This window comes from Hydra vulgaris, chromosome 06, assembly GCF_038396675.1.
Source record: "Hydra vulgaris chromosome 06, alternate assembly HydraT2T_AEP".
In the NCBI taxonomy this organism is placed as follows: domain Eukaryota; kingdom Metazoa; phylum Cnidaria; class Hydrozoa; order Anthoathecata; family Hydridae; genus Hydra; species Hydra vulgaris.
Window position 1 is genome coordinate 31,582,481 of NC_088925.1, and position 24,933 is coordinate 31,607,413.

At 27.6% G+C, this 24,933-nt stretch overlaps 1 protein-coding gene across 1 annotated transcript in view; it reads left to right on the forward strand.

Annotated features, from left to right (window-relative positions):
- Nucleotides 1–24,933, forward strand: part of LOC100208387 (ephrin type-B receptor 1-B-like) — a gene marked incomplete at its 5' end in the record, with an annotated part of 88,047 nt that overhangs the window by 13,998 nt on the left and 49,116 nt on the right. Inside the window, 1 exon segment of the mRNA NM_001309653.1 lies at nucleotides 15,442–15,635. Within this exon segment, the coding sequence (NP_001296582.1) occupies nucleotides 15,442–15,635 (194 nt within the window).

Genomic DNA, 24,933 nt, shown 5'->3' on the forward strand with positions numbered 1-24,933 from the left:
GTAATAACAGGGCCATGTTGCACATGGATGGTGCCCCTGTTTGTACTTTTGGTATGCATTGTCAAGGCCACATTTGGAGCCCTTTGTTACGGCTTAGGGTTTATTGATAGCAATAAGGCAATTGCTTGGACTATAACTCAACTTCTTTAACAAATTTAAAAATGACTAAAGTACCAAAAACTATAAAACACAAAAAACCATCGTCATCACCAAGTTCTCTAAATCTATCATTTACTTATATTTGTGGTCTTTGAAGTACCTTTTCTTCTGTTGAGTCTTATCCCTTGAAAAGTTTACCAGACCTACTTGCTCTTTGTGAGACTAATTTGAGTTTCTCTGTCTCAACATGAGATCCTTAGTGTTGATAACTATCTTCCTTTATTTTGTAAAGACTCCAATATCACATGCTTAGCATAATCTACATTCATAAGAATTGATCCATTTGTCGGGAAACTAGGTTTGAATCTTAAGACTATTTTTTCATGTGCTTTTGTTTAGCACCACTTCACTCTATTGCCTTTCTCTTTGTTCTATATCGCTCTCCTTCATCTTACGACTGCACTCTATGTTATTCTGATCAAATGTTATTTCTGATCAAATTGACCAAGCTCTTTCTTTTTATCCTTCAAAATACTCATCACACTGAATGGCTTGGTTCTAGTGTCAGTGAGTCTGCAGGTGTTAAGGGCCACAACTTTTGCGTTTCTCAATCTTCAACACAAATAGTCAACTTTCTAACTCGTTTTCCAAACAATCTGAATCATTTACCTTCTCTACTCGACTTATGTCTTGTTTCTGATCCTAGTCAGTGCTCATTTCTCCACATTCACCCTTAGGTGCTTCTGATCCTGGTTTGATCTCTCTAAAACTATTATCTCATTCTTCTTCATCATCTGAATCCCCCTATTATTTTACCTCTTACAACTACTTTAAAGCTGACTGCGACTCTTTCTGTGATTTTCTTTGTGATGGCCCTTAGGTAAAAATCTTTTGTCTTCCTGCTAAAAAAATATGCTACTTACATAACTTCGTGGATTCAGGCTGGCATGGAATCTTTTATTCCCTCACGACAATTCCAGGCCATTCAAGCCTCACTCTTTCCATGGTTTTCCTCTCATTTTGCTGCTTCCATTTCCAATCAAAACCATTACTTTCATGTCTATCAGTAAAACAATTCTCCAGAAAACAGACGTCTGTTTACTACTGCTGTAAAAAGGTTTTGTCTAATGCAAAAGTCTGCTATTCTCAGGTCTCTAAATCTCGTATATCTCAAAAACTAGGCTCTTGTGACTTCTGGAAAATCTTTAACAGTATTTATAACAAGGGTAAATCTATTATTCTACCTCTCTTGTAAGGTTCAGATTTTGTCACCTCACCTAAAAACAAAGCTAAATTGTTAGCTAAGAACTTTTCAGCAATATCATCTCTTGATTCCATTAGTCGCGTTCTACCTCATATAGTTGAAAATCAAAGTCTTGCTTTCCAGCCTGCTGGAAAGCAGCATCTGTTATCCTTATTATCAAAAGCTCTGGAGAGCGATCTGACTCGTGTAACTACTGTCCTGTCAGTTTCTTTCTATCATAAGCAAGGTTTTTGAGTCTTTAATTAACAAATACTTATTTTCTCATCTTGAATCTTATAACTTACTTTTTGATGATTAATATTGATGTCAATCTCATTCTACTGCTGATTTGTTAACGTTAATAACTGATAGATTTTATCATGCATTAGGTTGATGTAGAGAGGCGAAGGATATTGCTTTTGACATTTCTAAAGCTTTTGATGAAAGTTGGCATGCTGGTCTTCTCCATAAGCTCTCTTCTTATGGTGTATTGGGTAACATCTTTAAGATTATTGAATTTTTCCTTACCATTTGTAGTATAAAAGTTGTCCTCGATGGACAGCACTTTTATTCATATCCTGTAACTTCAGGGGTTTCTCAAGTTTCTATCCTTGGCCCTATACTTTTTTTAATTTACATTAACAATCTTCCAGAAATTCTCACATCTAAGGTAGCATTGTTTGCTGATTATACTACCACTTATTCTTCTCTTGATAAGCCATCACTCTGATTGCTTGAAGGGGGAATTTGAGCTTGAAATACTACCATGGTTGCTGCTCAAAGGAGTTATTTCTAGTTCCATCAACTAAAACTCATTCTTGCTTGACTTGTCATTCAGCATTCTCATTCTTTTACTGTATCTGTTCCTGCATGCTCCAAATTCTTCTAGTTTTTTTTTCCCGCACTTCGACCCTTTGGAACTCTTAATAGTGGTTGCTTGAAGCCTTGTTGGAAGTGAATCAGACTAAAAATAAAAAATAAAAACTTAAATCAATTGCAAAATTAGCATCTGCTAAGGTTGCATCTCTTTATCGTGTTTGCCTCTTACTTTGCAGGATTCTATTCTTCTCTATAAATCTCAAATGCGCCCTTGTATGGAATACTGTTGCCATATCTGAGGCAAATCTTCCAATGATGCCCTTTCTCTTTTATACAAGGTGCAAAAATGCATTGTAAACATAGTTAGACCCGGTCTTGCAGCCAACCTCCAACCATTATCACATTGTCGTAATGTTGCTTCTCTTTCTCTTTTCTATAAATACTATAATGGGCACTGCTCTAAAGAGCTAGTGTCTCTTGTGCCATCTACTAAAATTCATTCTTGTGTTTTTCATCATTCAATTAAGTCTCATCCTTTTACTGTGACTGTTCCTAAGTGCTCCAAAAATTCTAATTCATCTAGTTTTTTTCCTTGAACATCAGTCCTTTGGAATTTGCTTACTTCATCTTGTCTTCCTGATTCATATCATTTGCAATCTTTTTAGTCATCTGTTAATCGTTACTTTGCTCTATAATTTTCATATTTTCTCTTCCAGTAATTTCTAACTCTAAAAGTGGTTGCTTGCAGCCTTGTTGGAAGTGAAGATGTTGAAAAAAAGCTGTATATAAATGATTTTTAGGATAAACCATAATCAAGCCTGTAGGCAAAACTATTAGATTTATTAAAATATTTTAGATAATTTTTTAGTAAATTTAAAAAAAAAATTTATGAAAAGATGATTTTTTAATTTTTGAAATTGCTTTTTAACAAAAGTTTGTTGTTTATCATTGATTTTTTGAATTGATCATAGAATGAACCTCAATTAGAAATGATTAACTAGTTTATGAGTAGTATGCCGTTAAGAAATCCAACCATAAAAAAGTGCCCCCTTATTTAAATAAAATAAACATAGAACAAATGTTTTTAGAAAAAAATTGTATAAGTTTAAATATGATTAAGTTTTTTAAAGTAAGGAATTTTTTTTTTTTAAACAGCATATTTAGATTTTATTTATCTTTTTTTTTTATATAGCAATATTGTTAAATTTTATAAATATTTTATAAAGACTTATGACGATTTTTAATTTCAAATTAAATTTAATGCAGGAGTTTTAACAATGTAAATATGTTTATTAAGTAAAGTTACATTTACTCACATTACGCTTTTACCGTTATGCAACAAAATCTCATAACAAGGCCTGATGAGGGTAACTGTTTGTGCTTGTGCAGACAAACCATATTAGTAAATACTTAATTTATTAAATTATATAACATACATTAGTTTATTTATTCATTCAATCATTCATTAAATTAATAAAATAAATGCATTTATTTACAAAATCTGATTTTAATTTTAAGCTGTTGAATGCATGGCAAAAAAATATGCTTTTAGTACATATTTCAAAAACAATCAAACACTACATAATTAAATTTACATTTTTATTTGACCACAGACAATTTTTGGTTTAACAGCATATCGTTTTAACAACGTCAAATTATTTGTTTGTACAAATATTAATCATGCAACGGCTTGCGTTTTTAAAAATTTTTATTGTTTCTGTACAGTATTTGTTCGAATATCAATCCCACAATTCCTTACTCTACTGAAAAGAAATCTATTTTTAGAATGCAAACTTTACACTATTGACCTAGACAATTGGGGTGTTATAACGTTGTTAATAAATAGGTTCTAATTTTGTTAAAAAATAATTCTATTATAAGCATATTATTTAGTTTTATTCTAAATAATGCATATTTTTGAGCACAAATCTATACCAAAATTCTAGAAGGTACTTGTTTGATGCATGAAAACCATTTAATTAAGTTATTGTGTTTCAAAACAAAAATTCATATGTATAAGAGAAAAATCTGTATGTATAACAGAGGTAAATTTTTATTCTTGCTTACAAAAATCACTTGTTTTTGTAAGGTAAAGCATTTTTTTAATCCTCTTAAATTTTTTTGCATAAGCATACTCAAATCTGTTTCATAAATTTCATATGCTTTTAAAAAAATAACCATGTATCACCAGGGTGACCACAGCTCTTTTAAAATTGTCTAAAGTCTTCTTTTTTCAAAAATCTTCTCCAAAATCCTTTATCATCCTGTAAAAAGTATAAAATGTCTGAAGTCTTCTTTTTTCAAAAATCTCCTTCAAAATCCTGTAAAAAGTATAAAATGTGATCAAATCTCCTCTTTAACTTCTCTTTCTTTTTTCAGGTTCACAAATTTTTTTTACTGTATGAAATATAGTAGTTGTTGTTTTGCAGATTTTTAAATTAATTACAGTAGTTGTATTTTTTAAAATCTTTGCATATTCTTATTGAATACTATAGAGTTTAGCAAATTTTCAGTGTAGAAAATGATTTGAATGTTGTTTTCTGTTATGTCTATGAAAAAAATTATTATTTGTTTAATGTATAAATTATTTATATTGTTTAGAAAAGTAGAAATAATGCCTGAATATAAAAGTAAATTTCAAGACTTGTAGCTCATTAAAGATAAGTTTAAATGTTGCAGAGAGAGAAAAATAATGAAACAAATGCATTTTGTAAAGTTTGTTCAAGTCCTTAAGCATTGCAAAAAGGGGTGGAGAAGTTATAAAACAGCATGCTAAAGGGAAAAAACATCTGATAGCAGTAAGGCAAGTTTTTTTAAAAAGCTACAGATGGGTTAGTTACTTCATTTCTGAAGTAACTAATCCACCTAAACAGGAAGCAAATCAAAAGCAAGCAAATTTGATTGATATGATGTCAAGAGACCAGACATTTAATGCAGAGGTAATATGGTCATTAGAAGTTTTAAAATTTAAATATTTGTACTGTGCTTCAGATTCAAAAAGAAAATTATTCTGTTCAAATTTCTCGAAATTTCATGTGTGGAAAAACAAAATGCAGTTACATTTTATGTCACAGTGTTGCCCCTTTTGATAAAGAAGTAATGCTAAAAAAATTGAATGAATTTATAGAATCTGAAGATCATTTGGACTCATTTCTTTGGAAGCACATTGGTTCAGATCCCAGCTATAAATCTCTTTGGTCAGCTTCCGAAATAGTTTTGGTTTTATCTCATTGTCAGGTTGCTGTTGAGCAAAGATTCACCAAAAACAAAATGCTTTTTGTTGAAAATCTTGACATTTAAAGTCTCATTTCTCAGCGATTAATTTGTGACTATATGAAATGAAAAACCTTTGAACCTCACATTTTTCCAATATTAAAGAGCAGGGCCTATTCTACGAAAAAAATTTGGGCAGCGGTAAAAAAAAAAAAAGTCTAAAAAGAGTTTGTTATCTTATGTCAAATCTTCTCATCAAAAATATTAACAATTACTTATTCATAAATCGAAAATGCAATTGAGTGAGGAGAAAAATGAAGATTAAAATTACTTTTCAAATTCAAGAAATATTAAACATGCCTCTATAGAAAAAACTACTATTGAGCTGATTAAAATTGCTTTAGTAAACCCATGGCATTTAACATAAAAATGGCATTATTAAAGCTTGTTCAAACCACACAAGTGTGGAAACATAGACGTTAAACCAAGAATAGTAAAAAAAAAAAATCCTTCAAAATCCTCTATGTTTATTTAAACTTTTGTAGTTATGCAAAAAAAATCCTCTAAAGTAGATCCAAAATCTCCTCTAAAATCCTCTAGTATCTTCTTTTTTTTAATAAAAGTTTTATGTGGCCACCCTGATCACACTAATATTATACCACTTAAGAATTATCAACAGGTTTGTTAAAAAACAAAATGCAGAATAGGAAAAACTTTCCTTATCAATTAATCAAGTATTATGTAATAGATTTTTATTTTCAAAAAATTGGGTTTTTGGTCATTCTATGCCAAATGAAGTGAAATTTTATGAGGTTCCTCATATACCATCTCAGATTTTATTGAAATTTGATTTTGTATGCATATATGAAAAAAGCATGTTTTTATAATCAATATCTAATACGGTTCTTGATAAAACACGATTTAAGTAAAAAAATTTTTTGATTATTTTCAACAGCTAATAGCTTTTGAACAAGTTTTCAATTGAGCTATTTTATGATAGTAAGAGTAATTTTATTATTTTATAGTTACTTTTAAAAAAATATATCACACACACACTTATATATATACTTATATACCAAGTTTTAAATAAAAATTTGCCTACTACCATTTCAAGAGTTTTAAAACTAAAATTTTTATAGTTGTTTTCATTGAAAAACATGTGCACATGTGCATTACTTAAGATCCAAATAAATATAATATCAGAATTATGCTTGAGATATTAAAGTGTTTGGCCATATTATTTGTGTTCATACAAAACATTTGAATCACATTATTTTTTTTATTTAATCGTTTAAAATAACTTTCATGCTTTCAGTGTTTAATGTTATTTTAAAAAAAACTGTTTTCATGAAAATGTTTTTTTTTAATAACATTTTACAACATTGTTACCTTTAATTTCCAATAAATTGGTAAATACTTTTGTTTAAGGAAAATTCAACTTTTGCTATTCTGATAGCATGGTTTTATTTCAAATAATCAATTTTTTTTTTCCAAAGATAGAGTTTAATTGTATATTTTTTTAGAAAAACAAAGTCTTATATTAATATCATTTACAAGTTACAACATTAGCTAAGTCATTTTTTTTTACATGGTTACATAGCAATTAAATTATCTAGGGATCCGTGACATAAGCAATAGATAAATTTAAAAACAAATAGTTTTAAGGATGGAATATTATTATTGAAGAAACTATTTAGTTTTATAAGCAAATTTTTTTAATATTTAAACTTTCTTTAATATTATCTAAACTCTTTAACAAGTGCTTAATTGAATTTTATTTTCCTGCCTGCTGGAATATGGCGCCTGTGGTACCAGTTTTTAAAAACTTGGGGAACTTTCAGAATCCTCTTACTGTTACCCAATTGGCAATTCCATGTGAAAACATCCAGTTTTTCAAGGTATGCAAACCCTAAGTGTCAGATTTTTCTGATTTTTTTACCACTCAAAGATTTTAAATTATGCAAAGTTATTAACATCCCCAAATTTCATCATCCAAATCCAACTTGAAACAACAAATCAACCATAACTAAAGGATAAACTTGGTATGGTCAAAACTGTTTCAGTTACATTACTGTCAAGTTATTCTCAGGTGCTTAATACCAACTTATTTTTTCCTTTGATTTTTCATAATTCATGTTTTATAAGTAATAAATTTGACCATGATTGGATAGTTGGAGACCACTCTCCAATTCTTTGTATTAACTCTAACTAAACTATTCAGGAAAATATCTAAAAATATGTAAGTATACTTAATTTCAGCTTTCCAATGCACACATAATAGAAACAAAGGCCAAAACTATTTTTTTAAATGGTGGATTTTTGTTAAATTAAAATAGTTGTATCTTTAAAAACCAGTTTGAATTAAATAATGAAATTTTGTGGGTGTTCATAACTTTAGATAATTTAAACTCTTTGAGTGGTGTAAAAATCAGAAAAATCTGAGACTTAGGATTGCATACCCTGGATGTTTTTATATGGAATCTCCCTCTTTTTTTTATTATTAGCATGGTCTTTAAAATGATGTCCGTTTTGTTGTGTGACCCACCAATTTTGGTTAAATTCAGATTTTCAAATTTTTGATTTTCACTATGAAAGTTGTCAATGTGGTTTTTAATATATTTATTAGCAGTTGTTTATGATTTATTTATTAGCATTTCTTTATCATATACCTATTTGCATTTGTTTAACCTTGTATTAGACTAAATGTAAGTCTGTTTTATTTTAGATAAACTACAGTTAGCCAAGTAAAATATAGATATAATACAGTGTATATTGAAACAAGAAATGCCCAGAACTTGTAAAAATCAAGCCGACAACTTTTGCTACATTTGTGGTGACTTTAAAGAGATGCAGACGAAGATTGACACCACATGTGAAAAAACTGTATGAACTATACTTTGGTTGCAAAGTCGGCGACCAGGATAAGAACTGGGCGCCTCATGCATGCTGTGTGAGGTGCGCTAGTTCACTATCGTTGTGGGCGAACAGGACTGGTGGAGGACCAACATTTGGGGTGCCAATGGTGTGGCATGAACCCCAAAATCATTGCTCAGATTGCTATTTCTGTTCTGTTAACATATCAGGTCGCAATTCTAAGGGTAAGAAAGCTATAGTGTACCCGAATCTACCTTCAGCTATTCGTCCTGTTCTTCATTCGGCTGAACTCCCTGTTCCTGAACCACCATCGGAAATCCCAAACACGGACAGTTCTGATTCAGACGAGGATATTGATGACGATGATAGTTACGAGTTGCCAGAAGATACAGAGCGTAAACCCCACTTCATAACAAGATCTGACGTGAAAGATCTTGTTCGAGATTTGTATTTAACAAAGCAACAGAGTCAAATGCTGGCTTCACGTCTCCAGGAGTGGCATCTGTTGGCTGGTGATGCAAGAGTGTTGTCATTTAGAAAGCGATCACAGGAACTGCAGCAATGCTTCTGTATGGATGAAGAACTTTGCTTCTGTAATGACATCAGTGGATTGTTTGATGATCTAGGAATACAATACGATTCATCTATGTGGAATTTGTTTATTGATGCATCACTTTATAGTATTAAGGCAGTATTACTGCATCCTGGAAATGTGCTGCCTTCCATTCCCATAACACATTCGGTAACCCTAAGGGAAAGCTATGTGAGTATATTACTTATTCTGGACAGAATTAAATACAGAGATCACAGATGCTCCATATGTGCAGATTTGAAAGTTGTTGCTATACTAAATGGATTGCAGGCTGGTTTTACTAAGTGTTTTACATGTGTTTCCTCTGCAAATGGGATAGCAGGATGAAATCAGAACATTATATGAGGAAATGTTGGCCACAACGAGAAACATTTGAGGTTGGTTCCCATAACGTCATTCATGAACCTCTTGTGGATAAAGAGAAGATCATCTTGCCCAATCTTCACATCAAGCTTGGAATCATGAAACAGTTTGTAAAGGCGTTAGATCATGACAAATCAGCATTTCAGTATTTGCAGACCAAATTTCCTAAAATCAGTGACGCCAAAATTAAAGAGGGCATTTTTGTGGGGCCCCAAATACGAGAACTGATGCTGGATGAAACGTTTTCGGGAGCGATGGATCGATATGAACTTGCAGCATGGGGTGCATTCAAACGGGTGTGCCAGGGATTTCTTGGAAAACATATTGCACCAAATTACGCTGATTTGGTAGACAGATTAATTGCATCCTATCAACAACTGGGTTGTAACATGTCGCTGAAGCTCCACTTTCTTCATTCCCATCTTTCCTTCTTCTCTGTCAATGGAGATATATATGATAAAAATGGCGAGCGCTTTCATCAGAGTATTGCCACAATGGAAAGCAGATACAAGGGAAAGTGGAGCCCCGCCATGCTTGCAGATTACTGCTGGAATTTGCAGCACGATGAACCCGATGCAGCATTTAAACGCCAGGCTAAATACAATTAAATACAAGTAAACAATTTGTGTTAAAAGTGATAATAAACATGTCCATACACTTATTCATATGTATAGAAAAATGCATCTTACGTTACATCTTTAAATCGTTATTACAAAAAATTGTGACGTGCTACAGCATAACTAATTGCATATTTGGAATCAGCACGTCTGAATTAATAAAGATAACCTAATTTGGTTCTTGTTTTTTTCAAAAAGTTAAAAATTGTTGTACATTGTAATTTACACTTGGAAAATCAATACTGATTTTGCTCCTCTTGTTCTACAGTTGACAACTGACAAAAACAAAGTGGAAGACATTGCATTTTTAAAAGACTAGAGGTATGCCTCCGCATAGTCCTTAATTGTGCTATTAAACATGATAGCACAATTCATCATGTTTGATATGTTTGATAGCACAATTAATAGATTGACTTAAAAATAATATTCCAGGTTTTAGTTACATTAAAAAAAAGAATAACTTAGATTGCCACCTTCATTGGTATAAAATGTACTAAATGGTTTCATTTTTCATTTATGTTATTCATAAGTATCATAATAGTTAGGTTGGTTTATAAAACTTTTTTGAATTACTTTTTTAAATGGAACCATTGTAAAAATAAAAAACTTTGCTACTTTTAATTCTAAACTATTTCAGTTTATAACCTTTTTTTTTTTTCTAAATATCTTCACTTCCAATAAGGCTGCAACTATTAGAGTTGGAAGTTACTGGTAGAGAAAAGATGAAGTTTTTAAAGCAAGATAATGATTAACAGATGACTCAAAAGATTGTAAATTGTATGAATTAGGAAAACAAGAACTGATGTTTGAGGAAAAAAACTAGACAAATAAGAATTTTTGGAGCACTTAGAAACAGTCACAGTAAAGGGATGAGACTTAATTGTGACAAGTAACACTCAAATGAATTTTAGTAGATGGCACGAGAGATGCTAGAGATGCTTTTAGAGCAGCACCCATTATAGTTTTTATAGAAAAGAGAAAGAGAAGCAACATTACAACAATGTCACAATGGTTAAAAGTTGGCTGCCAGAGCAGGTCCAACTATGTTTACAATGAGTTTTTGTACCTTGTCTAAAAGAGAAAGGGCATCATTCAAAGGTCTGCTCCAGGTATGGCAACAAGGACGGATTAGAGATTTGTATAGATAAAGAATAGAATCCGGAGTAAAAAAGTGGTAAACAATATAAAGAGATGCTTCCTTAGCAGATGCTAATTTTGCAATGAGTTTGATATATGGTTTTCAAGAAAGATTACAGTATATAAGTAAAGTTAATCCTAGAAGATGAAGAGTAGATGACTCATCAAGTACATTACTGTTTATAAATATAGGAAGATCTATATTGCTGCGATAACAATTTTATGAGTTTTGTCAGAGTTAAAGTTCACTAGCCACTGAGAGCCCCATGCTGTAGCAGAAGTGAAATCTTTTTCAATCATAAAGAATAAGTTATAAAGAATAAAATAAAAAAGAGTGCTGTCCATAGAGGACAACTTTTGTACTGCGGTTGGTAAGGAAGGATTTAATCATCTTAGAGATGTTGCCTGATAACAAGTGAGTTTCTGGGGAAGACCAGCATGCCAAACTTTATAGGCTTTAGAAATGCAATAGTGGTGTAGCGGTTGACTGCTTGCTTCATAAGCAAGAAGTTCCAAGTTCAATCCCCACCATGTCCTTGGTAGTACCATGCTCAAGTTGTTTCTCCGCACAACAGCCTTTGTCAAGGTTCGTGTTTCAGAGTTATAGAGTTAAGAGAGTGTTACAGCCACAATTAGAAGCCACATTTAGAGTGATATGAATGTGAAGCAATGGATCAACTTGTTTGTTGGCTATATCAGGTAGGAAGTGATTAAATCAAAAGATGAGTTTGATGAAAATTTCTTAGTAAACCATTCAGTTTTGTCTTTAGGTAAGGTAACAAATTCTGAACCATGCAAGAGAGGCGGAACAACAGGTTTGCTTTTAAATTGACACTGTTATAGATGAAACCATTTAAAAATGGTTTTTAGCAAACAGACGTCTGTTTTCTGGAGAATTGTTTTGGTGATAGATATGAAAGTAATGGTTTAGATTGAAATTGCAGCAGGACATAGTGTGGAGAAAGTGAGCACTGACTAGGATCAGAAACTAGACATAAGTTGAATAGAGAAGGTAAATGATTTGAAGTGTCCGAAAAGTTAGTAGGAGAGTTGACTGTTTGTGTTGGAGATTGAGAAAGGCAAAGGTTGTGGGCCTTAATGCCTGAAATAAAGGCAAGCCATTCAGTGTGGTGACCACCAACAATGATATTGTCTGAAGGGTAAAGAGAAAGAACTTGATCAATTTGATCAGAAATATCATTGAAAAGAGTGCAGTCTTGAGATGAAAGAGAGTGATGTAGAGCAAAAAGAAAGGTGATAGAGTGAATTGTACATATAATTGTATAAATAGAATTCATAAAAAAGCTCTAGGTTTAGTCTATAAAAGATTTGATTTGTCTCTGGATGAATTATTCAGTCTAAGAATCCATCTTAGAAATTTGAGATTTCTTATGATGGAAACTTTTAAATCCATTAATTGCTAAATGAAACACATAAGAGTATGTGGTTTCAAACTTAGTTTCTTGACAAATGAGTGAGTTCTTACAAATCTTAATGCCCAGGCCGATTGTGGCTATTGGTGTACAAATTACAAAAAGATAACTATCAACAAATTACAAAAAGATAACTATCAAAAAAAACTGTGATAGAATTTAAAAGTTGCTAACTATTAATTATTTATTTTTAAGTATTATGTATTAACTATTAAGTATTTATTTTTAAGTATTATGTATTAACTATTAAGTATTAAGTATTAACTATTAAGTATTTATTTTTAAGAAAAAAATTTTGTTTGCTGTTGCCACCAGGAGGTTGTTTATTTTTAAAAAACCAAGTTTTTTTTTTTTTTTGTATAATGAAATAAGGTAAAGGAAATTAAATTGTAGTTAGCAAATTGTATTGCAAATTTTATTAAAACATATTAGAATTGTTATAAAGTTTTAATATTACCAAGTTATAAATATTAAAAATTTAAAAAAGAAAAAAATTAATATCTTTATTTGCTGCTAGACTGATTTTTAACAAAAGACACTGTTCCAATTTTTATTTAAAAAATAATAATTTTTCTAGTTGCAGTTAGGGGGCTAAGTTCTTTAAAAATAATAGTAATAACTTAATTACATTGTTAATGCACTCATTTGGGATTATTTGAATATAAAAATGAATTGTTTACAATTTAATTGAAATTAACTCTTAATCTAAACATAATGAACTTCTTGAATGGCTTCATGCAGTAATAATGTTAATTGGATCGCATAAATATTGTTATTGTTGCATTCACTTTTTGCCTAAGGAATAATTTGGATATAAAGTAGTAATTCATATTAATTCATATAAATTCATAGTAATTCATATGGTTATTGTTGCTTTAACTTTTCATACAAGAAATTATTGGGATGTAAAGTAGTAGTGAAATAAATGTCATGTAATACATTTGTTAGTTATTTTACTTAGGTTACTCCTGCTAAAATCAAATTTAGATTTGATAAAAGTAAAATATATTAAAGCAATTTATTGTCACCATATTTTAAATATGTTAAAATACCATTCTTTATTTTGAATGACCTGACCAGTTATTTGTCTTCTGTATTCTTTTTTTTTAACAATCCATAAAAAAAAGTATATTTTAGCAATAAAATATTACAAAAAAACTATATTTTTGTAATAAAATATTACAGAAATGCAATATATTTTGGCAATGGAGTATTACAAAAAAAAACACTATATTTTACCAATAGAATTCTACAAAAAAAAACTATATTATAGAAGTAATACAATATATTTTAGCAACAAAATGTTAGAAAAATATAATATACTTTAGCAATATAATATTTACAATATGTGTGTATATATATATATATATATATATATATATATATATATATATATATATATATATATATATATATATATATATATATATATATATATATATATATATATATATATATATAGAGGGCTCAATATAATTTTTTAAATGGTCCGGGACAAAATGTCCGATCAAGTTTTTAAAGTATAATTTTTATGGTTTTACAGAACCGAGTTATGCAATCGAAATCTTCGTCATGTTATTCAGTTTATTTAACGTTATTCTAGTGAAATTGTAGTTTCTTTCCTTATTATTTAGAATATTTCATCACAGATTTTTGTTTTTTAATAAAATATTTTCAATTTAATTTTGTATGTTTTTTAGATAGACTTAAATTTTCACTTTGTAACTGACAACGCTTATTAATTTTTTTGTTTACAATTTGACAACGGCTGTTTTGATTTTTTAACAATTTAAATGCAATAAAAAGCATCATTATGTTAAGAATAACTTTTAATCATTTATCTTTTTTAAAGTTTTTATTTTATGCGAAGGCTTTAAATAAAATCAAAAATTAATTATAATGATTGTTTAAAATAAACGCATTATGTGTAAATTAAATGTTATATTTAATTTACACATAATGCGTATAATACACATATGTTGTATTTTTTATGATAAATTTAAAAGTTTGAAACAATCTTTTCAATGTCTTTCTTAAAAATCTTTTATAAGATTATTTTTTTAAGTTACTTTAAATTATGAATAAGTTAAATTACAATGATTTAATTGCTTTATATATTTATTTATTTTTTGTTTCTATTTTTACAAAGAATTGTTTACAAGTTGCTTTTTTTTAACATGGCTTACTAATTAAAGCATGAAATGATTAAAAATTGTGATTTTAAAAAGATTTTTGCAATTTTTTTTGAAACATTTTAAAAGAAATGTTTATACAACTAAAAAATATTTTTTTCTTTTCAATAATTTAAATAAAATTTGTTCCTTTATTAAAAAATCAATAGAAGTAATTTGTGAAAGCGTTTTGTGTAATTAAAGGTTTTAAAAGATTGTGTAATTAAAGGTTTTAAAGTAATTTTTTTCAAAAGCAATTAAAAACGTAAAAAAAAAGTTATTTCAACTTTTTTAGTTTTATTTTAATTTGTTATCTTTTTTGTAAGGAATTATTTTGTTCATTCTTTTAGTTTTTTAATTTTTTTCCTGGTTTAAGTTTAGCTTAACGTTTCTTTTTTCAGTGCATTTCTGAAATATTTATCATCATCAAAATATCTAAACAGTCATGGTCAAGTTGTAAAAAAAAAAAAATAATTTGTGTGGTCAGCAATAGCGTTCGATCGCACACCATTCCTGTCCAAGCTTTATTCTGTAGAATTTAATTCTCGTCAGTCAAAATGTCCGATTACTTTGTAAATTGATTGGACAATCTGAGGTTTTAGCCAGAAAATGTCAGATATCCGACTGTTAAATTGAGCCTTTTATATATATATATATATATATATATATATATATATATATATATATATATATATATACACACACACACACACACACACACACAGATAAAAATGTCAATTTGTTAAATAAAGTGTCGATTAAAGTACTTATATCTAAATGAGTCTTTCCTTTGAATAATTATTATTATTTGTGAGTTGATATAAACTTTTACATATTTTTATTTATCATTTATCTGTTTTTTATTTTTTTTTAATACAAGCACCTGGTTCAGTGCAAGATGTAGTTACAAATACTAACAGTGATCGTTCTGTTACAATAATTTGGAAATCTCCACATTGGAAAGGGGATAAAAAGTTGAAGTATAAAGTGAAATATAATGGTAATGAATTTATTATCTCTGAAACACATTACACAATAAATTCTTCGTCTACAGATAAATCTTACACTGTTGAGGTAGGTTTTTCGTTGATTTATAACATTAAAAATTTAAAAATTACATAAAAAATATATTGTTAAGAAATGAAGTTCCTAACATTGAATGTGATTTTGTACATATGTGATACTATTCTAGTGCTTAAAAACTGATATGATACAAAAATACTTAACAAATCCTTAGAAAAAAAAAACTTCTTACTCTTAACATACATTTTGCATAACTATCTGTTCAGTCTGTTCAATGTGGAATGTCCAAAATATGAAAGATCATTATACTTATTCAAATTTGATTTAAAAAATCCTGAAAAATATGCTTCTTGTCTTCTCATTAAAAAATTCTTTAAAAAATAAATTTGGGGATTTTCAGTTATTTCTTAAATCATTATTATTTTATATGCATAAAAAGGTTTTCAGCTTTTGCTTATTAATTTTAATCAACTATATCATATTGTCTGCCGAGAGCCAACAGTATCTTTACTTTTTGTGATTCGGAGTAAATCGAGTTTTACTGTGTTAACTATTACAAATTTTACTGTATAAACTGTTATATTAAAATACAAATTTTACTGTATTAACTGACAGTTAATTTCCATTAAAAGTAATAAAAATTTGTTTAAAAGAGTGGTTTTAATATAAAAATGTTGCAAACTGAACCTGGTTGTGGACATGCAGCCTGATGGTATTCATTTTTATATACTTTAGTAAATGGCGTTTTTCCAGGAAGCGCTTTATATGATTACATTCAATGAAGTATTTTTTTGAAATTGGGGTAAAGTTTAAAAATACATTTTTTAAACAAAGTATAAATAAATTATCAGTGAGACCTGGACTGGTTAGTTTATTTTTTACCCTGTTAATGGTAATAGTTGTTTACCCTTAATGGTAAATAATTTTGTAATACTTAATGCAGTTTTGCATTAAACTAAAAAGATTGCAAAACATTTTGTTCATAAGGGTCGGTTGAGTGGTCGGTTATGTTGGCGCAAACACTATACAAATAATAACCAAATAAAAAATTCGAAATTCGTTACAAAATTAAAAATTGTTTTTTTATTATTTTCAAAAATCAAGCTGTTAGCAATAGTAAATATAAATAAAATCCAAACATTCTGTTTCATTTAAAAACTAAATCCAAACATTCTGTTTCATTTGAAAACTAAATCCAAACATTCTGTTTCATTTAAAACTAAATCCAAACATTCTATTTCATTTGAAAACTAAATCCAAACATTCTATTTAATTTAAAAACTAAATCCAAACATTCTATTTCATTTGAAAACTAAATCCAAACATTCTGTTTCATTTGAAAACTAAATCCAAACATTCTGTTTCATTTAAAACTAAATCCAAACATTCTATTTCATTTGAAAACTAAATCCAAACATTCTATTTCATTTGAAAACTAAATCCAAACATTCTGTTTCATTTGAAAACTAAATCCAAACATTTTGTTTCATTTAAAAATGAAATCCAAACATTCTGTTTCATTTAAAAATGAAATCCAAACATTCTGTTTCATTTAAAAATGAAATCCAAACATTCTGTTTCATTTAAAAATGAAATCCAAACATTCTGTTTCATTTGAAAATGAAATCCAAACATTCTGTTTTATTTGAAAACTAAATCCAAACATTCTGTTTCATTTGAAAACTAAATCCAAATATTCTGTTTCATTTAAAAACTAAATCCAAACATTCTATTTCATTTGAAAACTAAATCCAAACATTCTGTTTCATTTTAAAACTAAATCCAAACATTTTGTTTCATTTAAAAATGAAATCCAAACATTCTGTTTCATTTAAAAATGAAATCCAAACATTCTGTTTCATTTGAAAACTAAATTCAAACATTCTGTTTCATTTAAAAACTAAATCCAAACATTCTATTTCATTTGAAAACTAAATCCAAACATTCTGTTACATTTGAAAACTAAATCCAAACATTTTGTTTCATTTAAAAATGAAATCCAAACATTCTGTTTCATTTGAAAACTAAATCCAAACATTCTGTTTCATTTAAAACTAAATCCAAACATTCTGTTTCATTTGAAAACTAAATCCAAACATTCTGTTTCATTTGAAAATAAAATCCAAACATTCTGTTTCATTTGAAAACTAAATCCAAATATTCTGTTTCATTTGAAAACTAAATCCAAACATTCTGTTTCATTTTTATGAGTTCACCAGCCACTGAGTATGCTGTATGCAGAAGTGATATCCTTTTCAAGCTCAATGCCCCATCCAAGCAATCAGAGTTTTAGCTTCTTATCAAGACAAGAATAAATGTGCAGACTTAACTAATTACTTTAATAGCTTAAATATCTCTATCGCAATATATGTGCAAATACTTTCTATTGCTGTTTTGATATTTATTAAAATTTTATGTTTTTTAAAAACTCTTGTTTGTTATAGTATACAATATCATTATATATGTTATGTATGTAACATCAATAAAACTTTAAAAATGTTTTATTTTGTGTTTTAGAAAATCGGAAAAGACTTAATCTGCCAATTTATAACACTATTTAATAAACAAAAGACTTTATAAAATGGCAAATAAATGCTATTTTAAAGTAAAAGTATAAATGTAATACTTGATATATATTTTAACATTAGATATTTTGAAGTTTACATAAGTTATGATATTGATATTTGCCGGCACATTTTCTTATACAAAAAGTGTTGCAACTCTCTTTCACCATTAATTCAAATTTAGTGGCTGCCGTGAGTTCTGTCTAAACATGAACAAATAAGTAATGGCAGCAGGAGCAGCAGCATCAAATTCGATATTCGAATATTGTAGGATGAATAAATTTTTTTTTTCAATTCTAAATTTTCATCCAAATGTAACCTTTTTTTTTTGTTCTCTACAAAGCAGTTTGATTAAGTAAATCATCATTTTTAGTATGATATCAGATTGCTGATCTAAGTTTGATTTTATATCTATCTATCTATATCTATCTATATCTATCTATATATATATATATCTATATCTATATCTATCTATCTATATATATATATATATATATATATATATATATATATATATATATATATATATATATATATATATATATATATATATATATATAATACATATATCTGTGTGTGTGTTTGTGTGTGTGTGTGTGTGTGTGTGTGTGTGTGTGTGTGTGTGTGTGTGTGTGTGTGTGTGTATTTAAATATAGTATTTAATATATATATATATATACATATATATATTTATATTTTTTTTTAGATTATTCACCTCCCCAAGGCCCGAGGGGGGCCACTACAGTGGCTATGAGGAGGCTACTCATTTTTTTTTATTATTTTTTTATTTTTTAGTTGTTATTCGTGGTGCAACCCTCTCTCAACTCTTTAACTCCAAAACACGAACCTTGCTGAGCAAGACTGCTGCGCGGAGAAACTAAGTTGAGCGCGGTTCTTCCAGGGACGTGGTGGGAGTCGAACTCCGAACCTCTCGCTTACAAAGCAAGCACTCTTACCACTACACCACTACCGCATGTATATATATATATATATATATATATATATATATATATATATATATATATATATATATATATATATATATATATATAAATTAGTAAAAGTACTTCTCTAATTTTTTCTTCGACAGGCTAATTCTCCTTATATAGGTTCATCAGATCATTTCTAAATATGAAAAAATTTAAATTTTGATTTTTAGACATTCTACCTGATGAACCTACAGAAGTAGAAACAACCTGTCAAAGAAAAAAATAGATGAGTGTTTTTACTAATTTATTATTGCTCTATTCTTTAAGAATATTGCATCAAAAAAATGCAGGGGTCCATTTTTTTTTTTTTTTTATGGGAAATATTTAAAAGTTCTTTTTCATTTAAGCTACTAAATTTAACTTTATTGGCAATATCTTAATTAATATTTTAGTTTCAGACTTAAATAGAACACTTAATACTAAAATTTACTAAAATTCTTTTCATTTCAGTATACTTAAAGGTTAACACGGTTGGAGTAGTCATGTGTAAAAACTTCTTAGATTTATCTTCCTCAATAATGTGTAAATAAAAATATCTTTTGTTTAAGGAGGTATTGTCGCAACGAAATTTTTAAACAAAAGTAAATCTGTAAAATTTGATATAATTTTTAATAATTTACAAAGTTTAGATATTTGTATAGTTAACATAGATACAAATCATTACTGATTGTGGTTTCAAAAATATGCCTAATAGAGCTTTATAAAACAAAAGATATTTTTATTTATACATTAACAAATTAACAAAACATAACAATTTTCAATAGTTTTCAATTATGTCTATTGAACAAACACGTCATCTTAATTAATCTAAAAAACGTAATTGAATTAAAAAAAGGAAAAAATACACCACATGTATTAACTGGAAATCAATTTATTTATACATAATAACAAACAATATATATTAAAAAAAAATTTATTTACAAAAAAAATTTAACTCCATCTGCATCATCAATTAACAATTGGTAGATTAACTAACTCATAATTTACTTTTTACAGGATCCACACTCCCTATTGATAATAATAAAAAAAAGAGAGGGGAGGTTGATCTTTTGCCCTAAATTTGGGCATTGTGAGATGTGGGCCCTCTGTTTGATCTGCAATATGCTGAAAAAGCATTGAAAGATATATCCTTAATGAAAAAGAAAAAAAATTATGATAAAATAGGTAAATAATTAAAGTTAACTTTAATTTGTTACCTTTAAGTTAAAACCATATTTTACAAGTAGACAAAGTAAACTTTGTGATAGTTGGTAAAAATATAAAAATAGAACTGAAGAAATAAAAAAAAACTTAATTTTAAATGTTTGTAATACATAATATTTGCAGTTAAACATGAAAAATACCATCATGAGATAATAAAGGTAAAATTATTGAAATAAACAAAAAAAATTATAAAAAAAGAATATAAAATTTTTATTTTTACAAAAAATAAAATTTTTTTTTAATAAAAACATCAATATCTTCATGAACAGATAAAGACACATCGATAAAGAACATACACAGTAAAAAATTGATTTTCAAGTTGTTTTACAAATTTATTGTAAATACTTATTAGATACCCCCAACTATTAATTCAATTTATAATTTGATTATAATTTCAATTATTATTATGAAAATTATTAACTGCAATTTGAAGTATTAACAAAATCTTAACTGACAATAAAATTTTGACATGGAGAATCATAACCATCATCACAGCTGCAAATCACCAGAATATACAAAATATTATAATTTTAATATTTTACATGTTCTGCTGACTAAAGTTTTGATGGTGTTTACTGTAGAAACATGTTTATAAAAAAGGTTTTTAAACATAACTTAATATTAAAAAGAATAGAAACAAAATTGTTATTTTTTTACAAATTTATTTATTTGCAAACAAAATTTAACAAAAATTATGAATAAAAATATACATATTAAACTAAAATACTTAACTACATCTTCTATTTGTAGATGTAGTTATTTTCCCCTGCCCACTCAAACTCCTTCCACTTCACTTTCAGTAAGGGTAATCCCTTCCTCTTTAATGAAATGAGGGGAAACCTTTTCCCTTATTATGGGCCCATATATTGTGTGCACTATAGGATGTGGGCCCTTATTAATATTAATAAAATAAACCTAAAAATAAAAAAAGGAACAATAAAAATAGGTGAATGATATTTTAGTTTCATACTTAATTATAAAACCTACATGTTCTTTATTTACCAGTTACAGATAAGGGCGATGCAGCAGCAATTGTTGCTGGGATCGCTACAATTTTATTGGCTAAATATCAAAAACATACAATCAAATTGAAAATTAAATACAATTTAAAGCAATTAAACCATTCATATACAATTTAAAGCAATCAAACACAATCATATGAAAAAATATTAAATTTTTCCTAAACCAGTTTTAAAGATAAAGATAAATTAGAAATTAAAAACTACAATATGTGATAAGCTGTGGCACTAAAATGAAAATAACAAAGTATTGTTATAAGAAAGTATTGTTATAAGAAAGTATTGTTATAAGAAAGTATTGTTATAACAAAGTATTGTTATAACAAAGTATTGTTATAACAAAGTATTTTTATAACAAAGTATTGTTATAACAAAGTATTGTTATCACAAAGTATTGTTATAACAAAGTATTGTTATAACAAAGTATTGTTATAACAAAGTATTGTTATAACAAAGTATTGTTATAACAAAGTATTGTTATAACAAAGTATTGTTATAACAAAGTATTGTTATAACAAAGTATTGTTATAACAAAGTATTGTTATAACAAAGTATTGTTATAACAAAGTATTGTTATAACAAAGTATTGTTATAACAAAGTATTGTTATAACAAAGTATTGTTATAACAAAGTATTGTTATAACAAAGTATTGTTATAACAAAGTATTGTTATAACAAAGTATTTTTATAACAAAGTATTGTTATAACAAAGTATTGTTATCACAAAGTATTGTTATAACAAAGTATTGTTATAACAAAGTATTGTTATAACAAAGTATTGTTATAACAAAGTATTGTTATAACAAAGTATTGTTATAACAAAGTATTGTTATAACAAAGTATTGTTATAACAAAGTATTGTTATAACAAAGTATTGTTATAACAAAGTATTGTTATAACAAAGTATTGTTATAACAAAGTATTGTTATAACAAAAATTTATTGTTATAAACATTTATGATAATGAAAATAGAAGATTCAAAAATATTTCATAAATTCATAAAAGTTAAATAAGAAATACAAAAGCCTTACCTACAATTCCTCGTGCATTAATTGTTAAAAGCGTTGGAGTTAACTCTTCCAATATTATATAGAGTATAATACTATTTTGATGTTTATCTGTCATTGTTGCACACTCGGTTTAGAATGTTTAATGGGGGCATGGTAAAATAGCTGTAAAACTTTAAATTTTCTTATTACCTTAATATTAGAATTTTTTAACTTTTTATTATTTTTAAAAATTGTAAAATTAATATAATGGTTTATTTTAAATATAAAATTAAAACTTTCAATTATGTTCTTAATAAAAACATATTTTTTTAATCTCCTTACTAAAAAAAGTTAAGGTCACCGCATGGCATGCTCAAATCATCAGCTTGCTTTTTTTTTTGAATTTTTTAAAATGAAAAACAAAACAACTTTCTTTCTTTCAAAACAAACTTCTTTCTTCAAAAGCATTTTATTTCGTATTTTTAAAAATCAAAAAAGATTAAGTTATAAAAAAAAAAAAGAACGGCTGTGTTAGGAGCCCTAAGTGCTAACCACTCGGCTATGCAGGCTAATTTTTTTTTAAAAAATTATAAAATTATATAACAAATAAAATACTTCATAAAATAGAAATAAGTGCTACAGATCAAATCTTAAGGAGAGGTTGCCACAATGCAATTGTAAAGTGAAAGTAAAAATGTTTTAGTATGTTTTTAACATTACATAATTTAAAGTTTTGCATAAGTTAGATATTTGCATACACTTTCGTTGACTTTTCCTATTTAAAAAAGTGCAGAAACTCTTTCTCGCTGTTAACTTGGTGGCAATGGCTGCCAAGAGTATTGTGTCACACACGCTCAAATGAGCATTAACAAGTTCCTTATTATATTATAATATAATAAGGAACTTATTAATGCTCATATAATGGTGTGTATATATTTATATATATATATATATATATATATATATATATATATATATATATATATATATATATATATATATATATATATATATATATATATATATATATATATATATATATACCTGATTTACTCCCAACAAGGCTGCAAGCACAGCTATTAAGTTGGGATCTACTAGGAAAAAAAAATAGAGTTATAGAACAAGGAAACAGTTGACAGAAGACTTAAAGAGTTGTAGGTTGTTTGAGTCAGGAGAGAGTTCCAAAAGGTTGAAATGCGAAAAAAATAAACTAGACAAATAAAAGTTTTTAAAGCATGCAGGGACAGATACAGTAAAAAAATGAGAATTAGCTGAATGTATTTTTGGACCTTGTCTAGAAGAGAAAGAATATCATTAGAAGAACCAGCCCAAATATGACAGCAGTATTCCATACATGAACAAATAACAGATGTTAGAGATAGAGAATAAAATCAGGGTTACAAAATGGCAAGCACAATAAAGAGAAGGGTTATTCCATATCAAATCACCTAAAGGCTCCCTGGGTACCATCACAGATTTGCTTTAAACTTTGACCACACACAGATCTTATGAAAAAAATACAATCCAGAAAATTTCAGCTTGATTGACCAATTTGTTCAAAAGTTATGATTGAATTAAAAATGAGCAAAATCCGAAAAATTTGTGTATCAGGAGCTTACAGCAGTTTTTTTCGATTTTTGACAAACCATAACTTGTTAAATAAAGATGGTGATCACCTGAAATTTTGTAGGGTAATAGTTTTTCACCCAAATAATCCATTATTGCAGTTGTTTTTGACTGATTTTTTACAGTTTTTGAGTTATTGTACCTTAAAGTTGTTAAATATTGCAACATTATTAATATTTTTTCGAACTTTAACGTGTTACAGTTTAATACTTACTTACAGAAAGCGGATTTTTTTTGTTACCTTTGTGTACTTAGGGTCACCACTTGTTAGAATAATAAAAATTATGCATTAAAAATTAATTTAGCACATGCAGCAGCCTATTGAAAAATCACTTTTTTTTTAAATTATGATAAACTACATTGACTTTGCTGGCATAGAAAATAGCGTAAACAATTGAAATAAATTATGAAACTTTTTAATGTTGAGGTTTTATATATGGACAATCACCACAAAAAATTTAAAGACCTATACTCTATCTAATGACATGATTGCCTTTTGGGAGTGTTGATATTTTCAAAAGGAGAATGTTATTAGACTATGAGCTAGCCTTAGGTCATAGTCTAATAATTAGTCATAGGGATGTCAGTAGTATATTTTTTATTTATCTGTGAATGAATATTTTCAGTTTTCTTTTTAATGACATAAGGTCTTAATTTGTACTAATAATAATAACATAATCAGTGTCGTAATCAGTGTTTGATAATTGTTAGTTTCTTTGAGATTTAATATGTTTATGTCTTTTTTAAACTTTTTAGATTAGTAATAAAAATAAAAAAATAGTAAAAAATGACAGAGAAATGTTGTGTGGGGAAAGTTTTAAATGAAAATTGCGACAAAACGTATTATTGTAGAATGATTGGAAGAATAAAACTAAAAGATATTGTGAACACAGATGTTGAAGTTTTAATTAAAAGAATTGGACACACTTTTGAACTAAATGAGGAGATATGTTTTCACC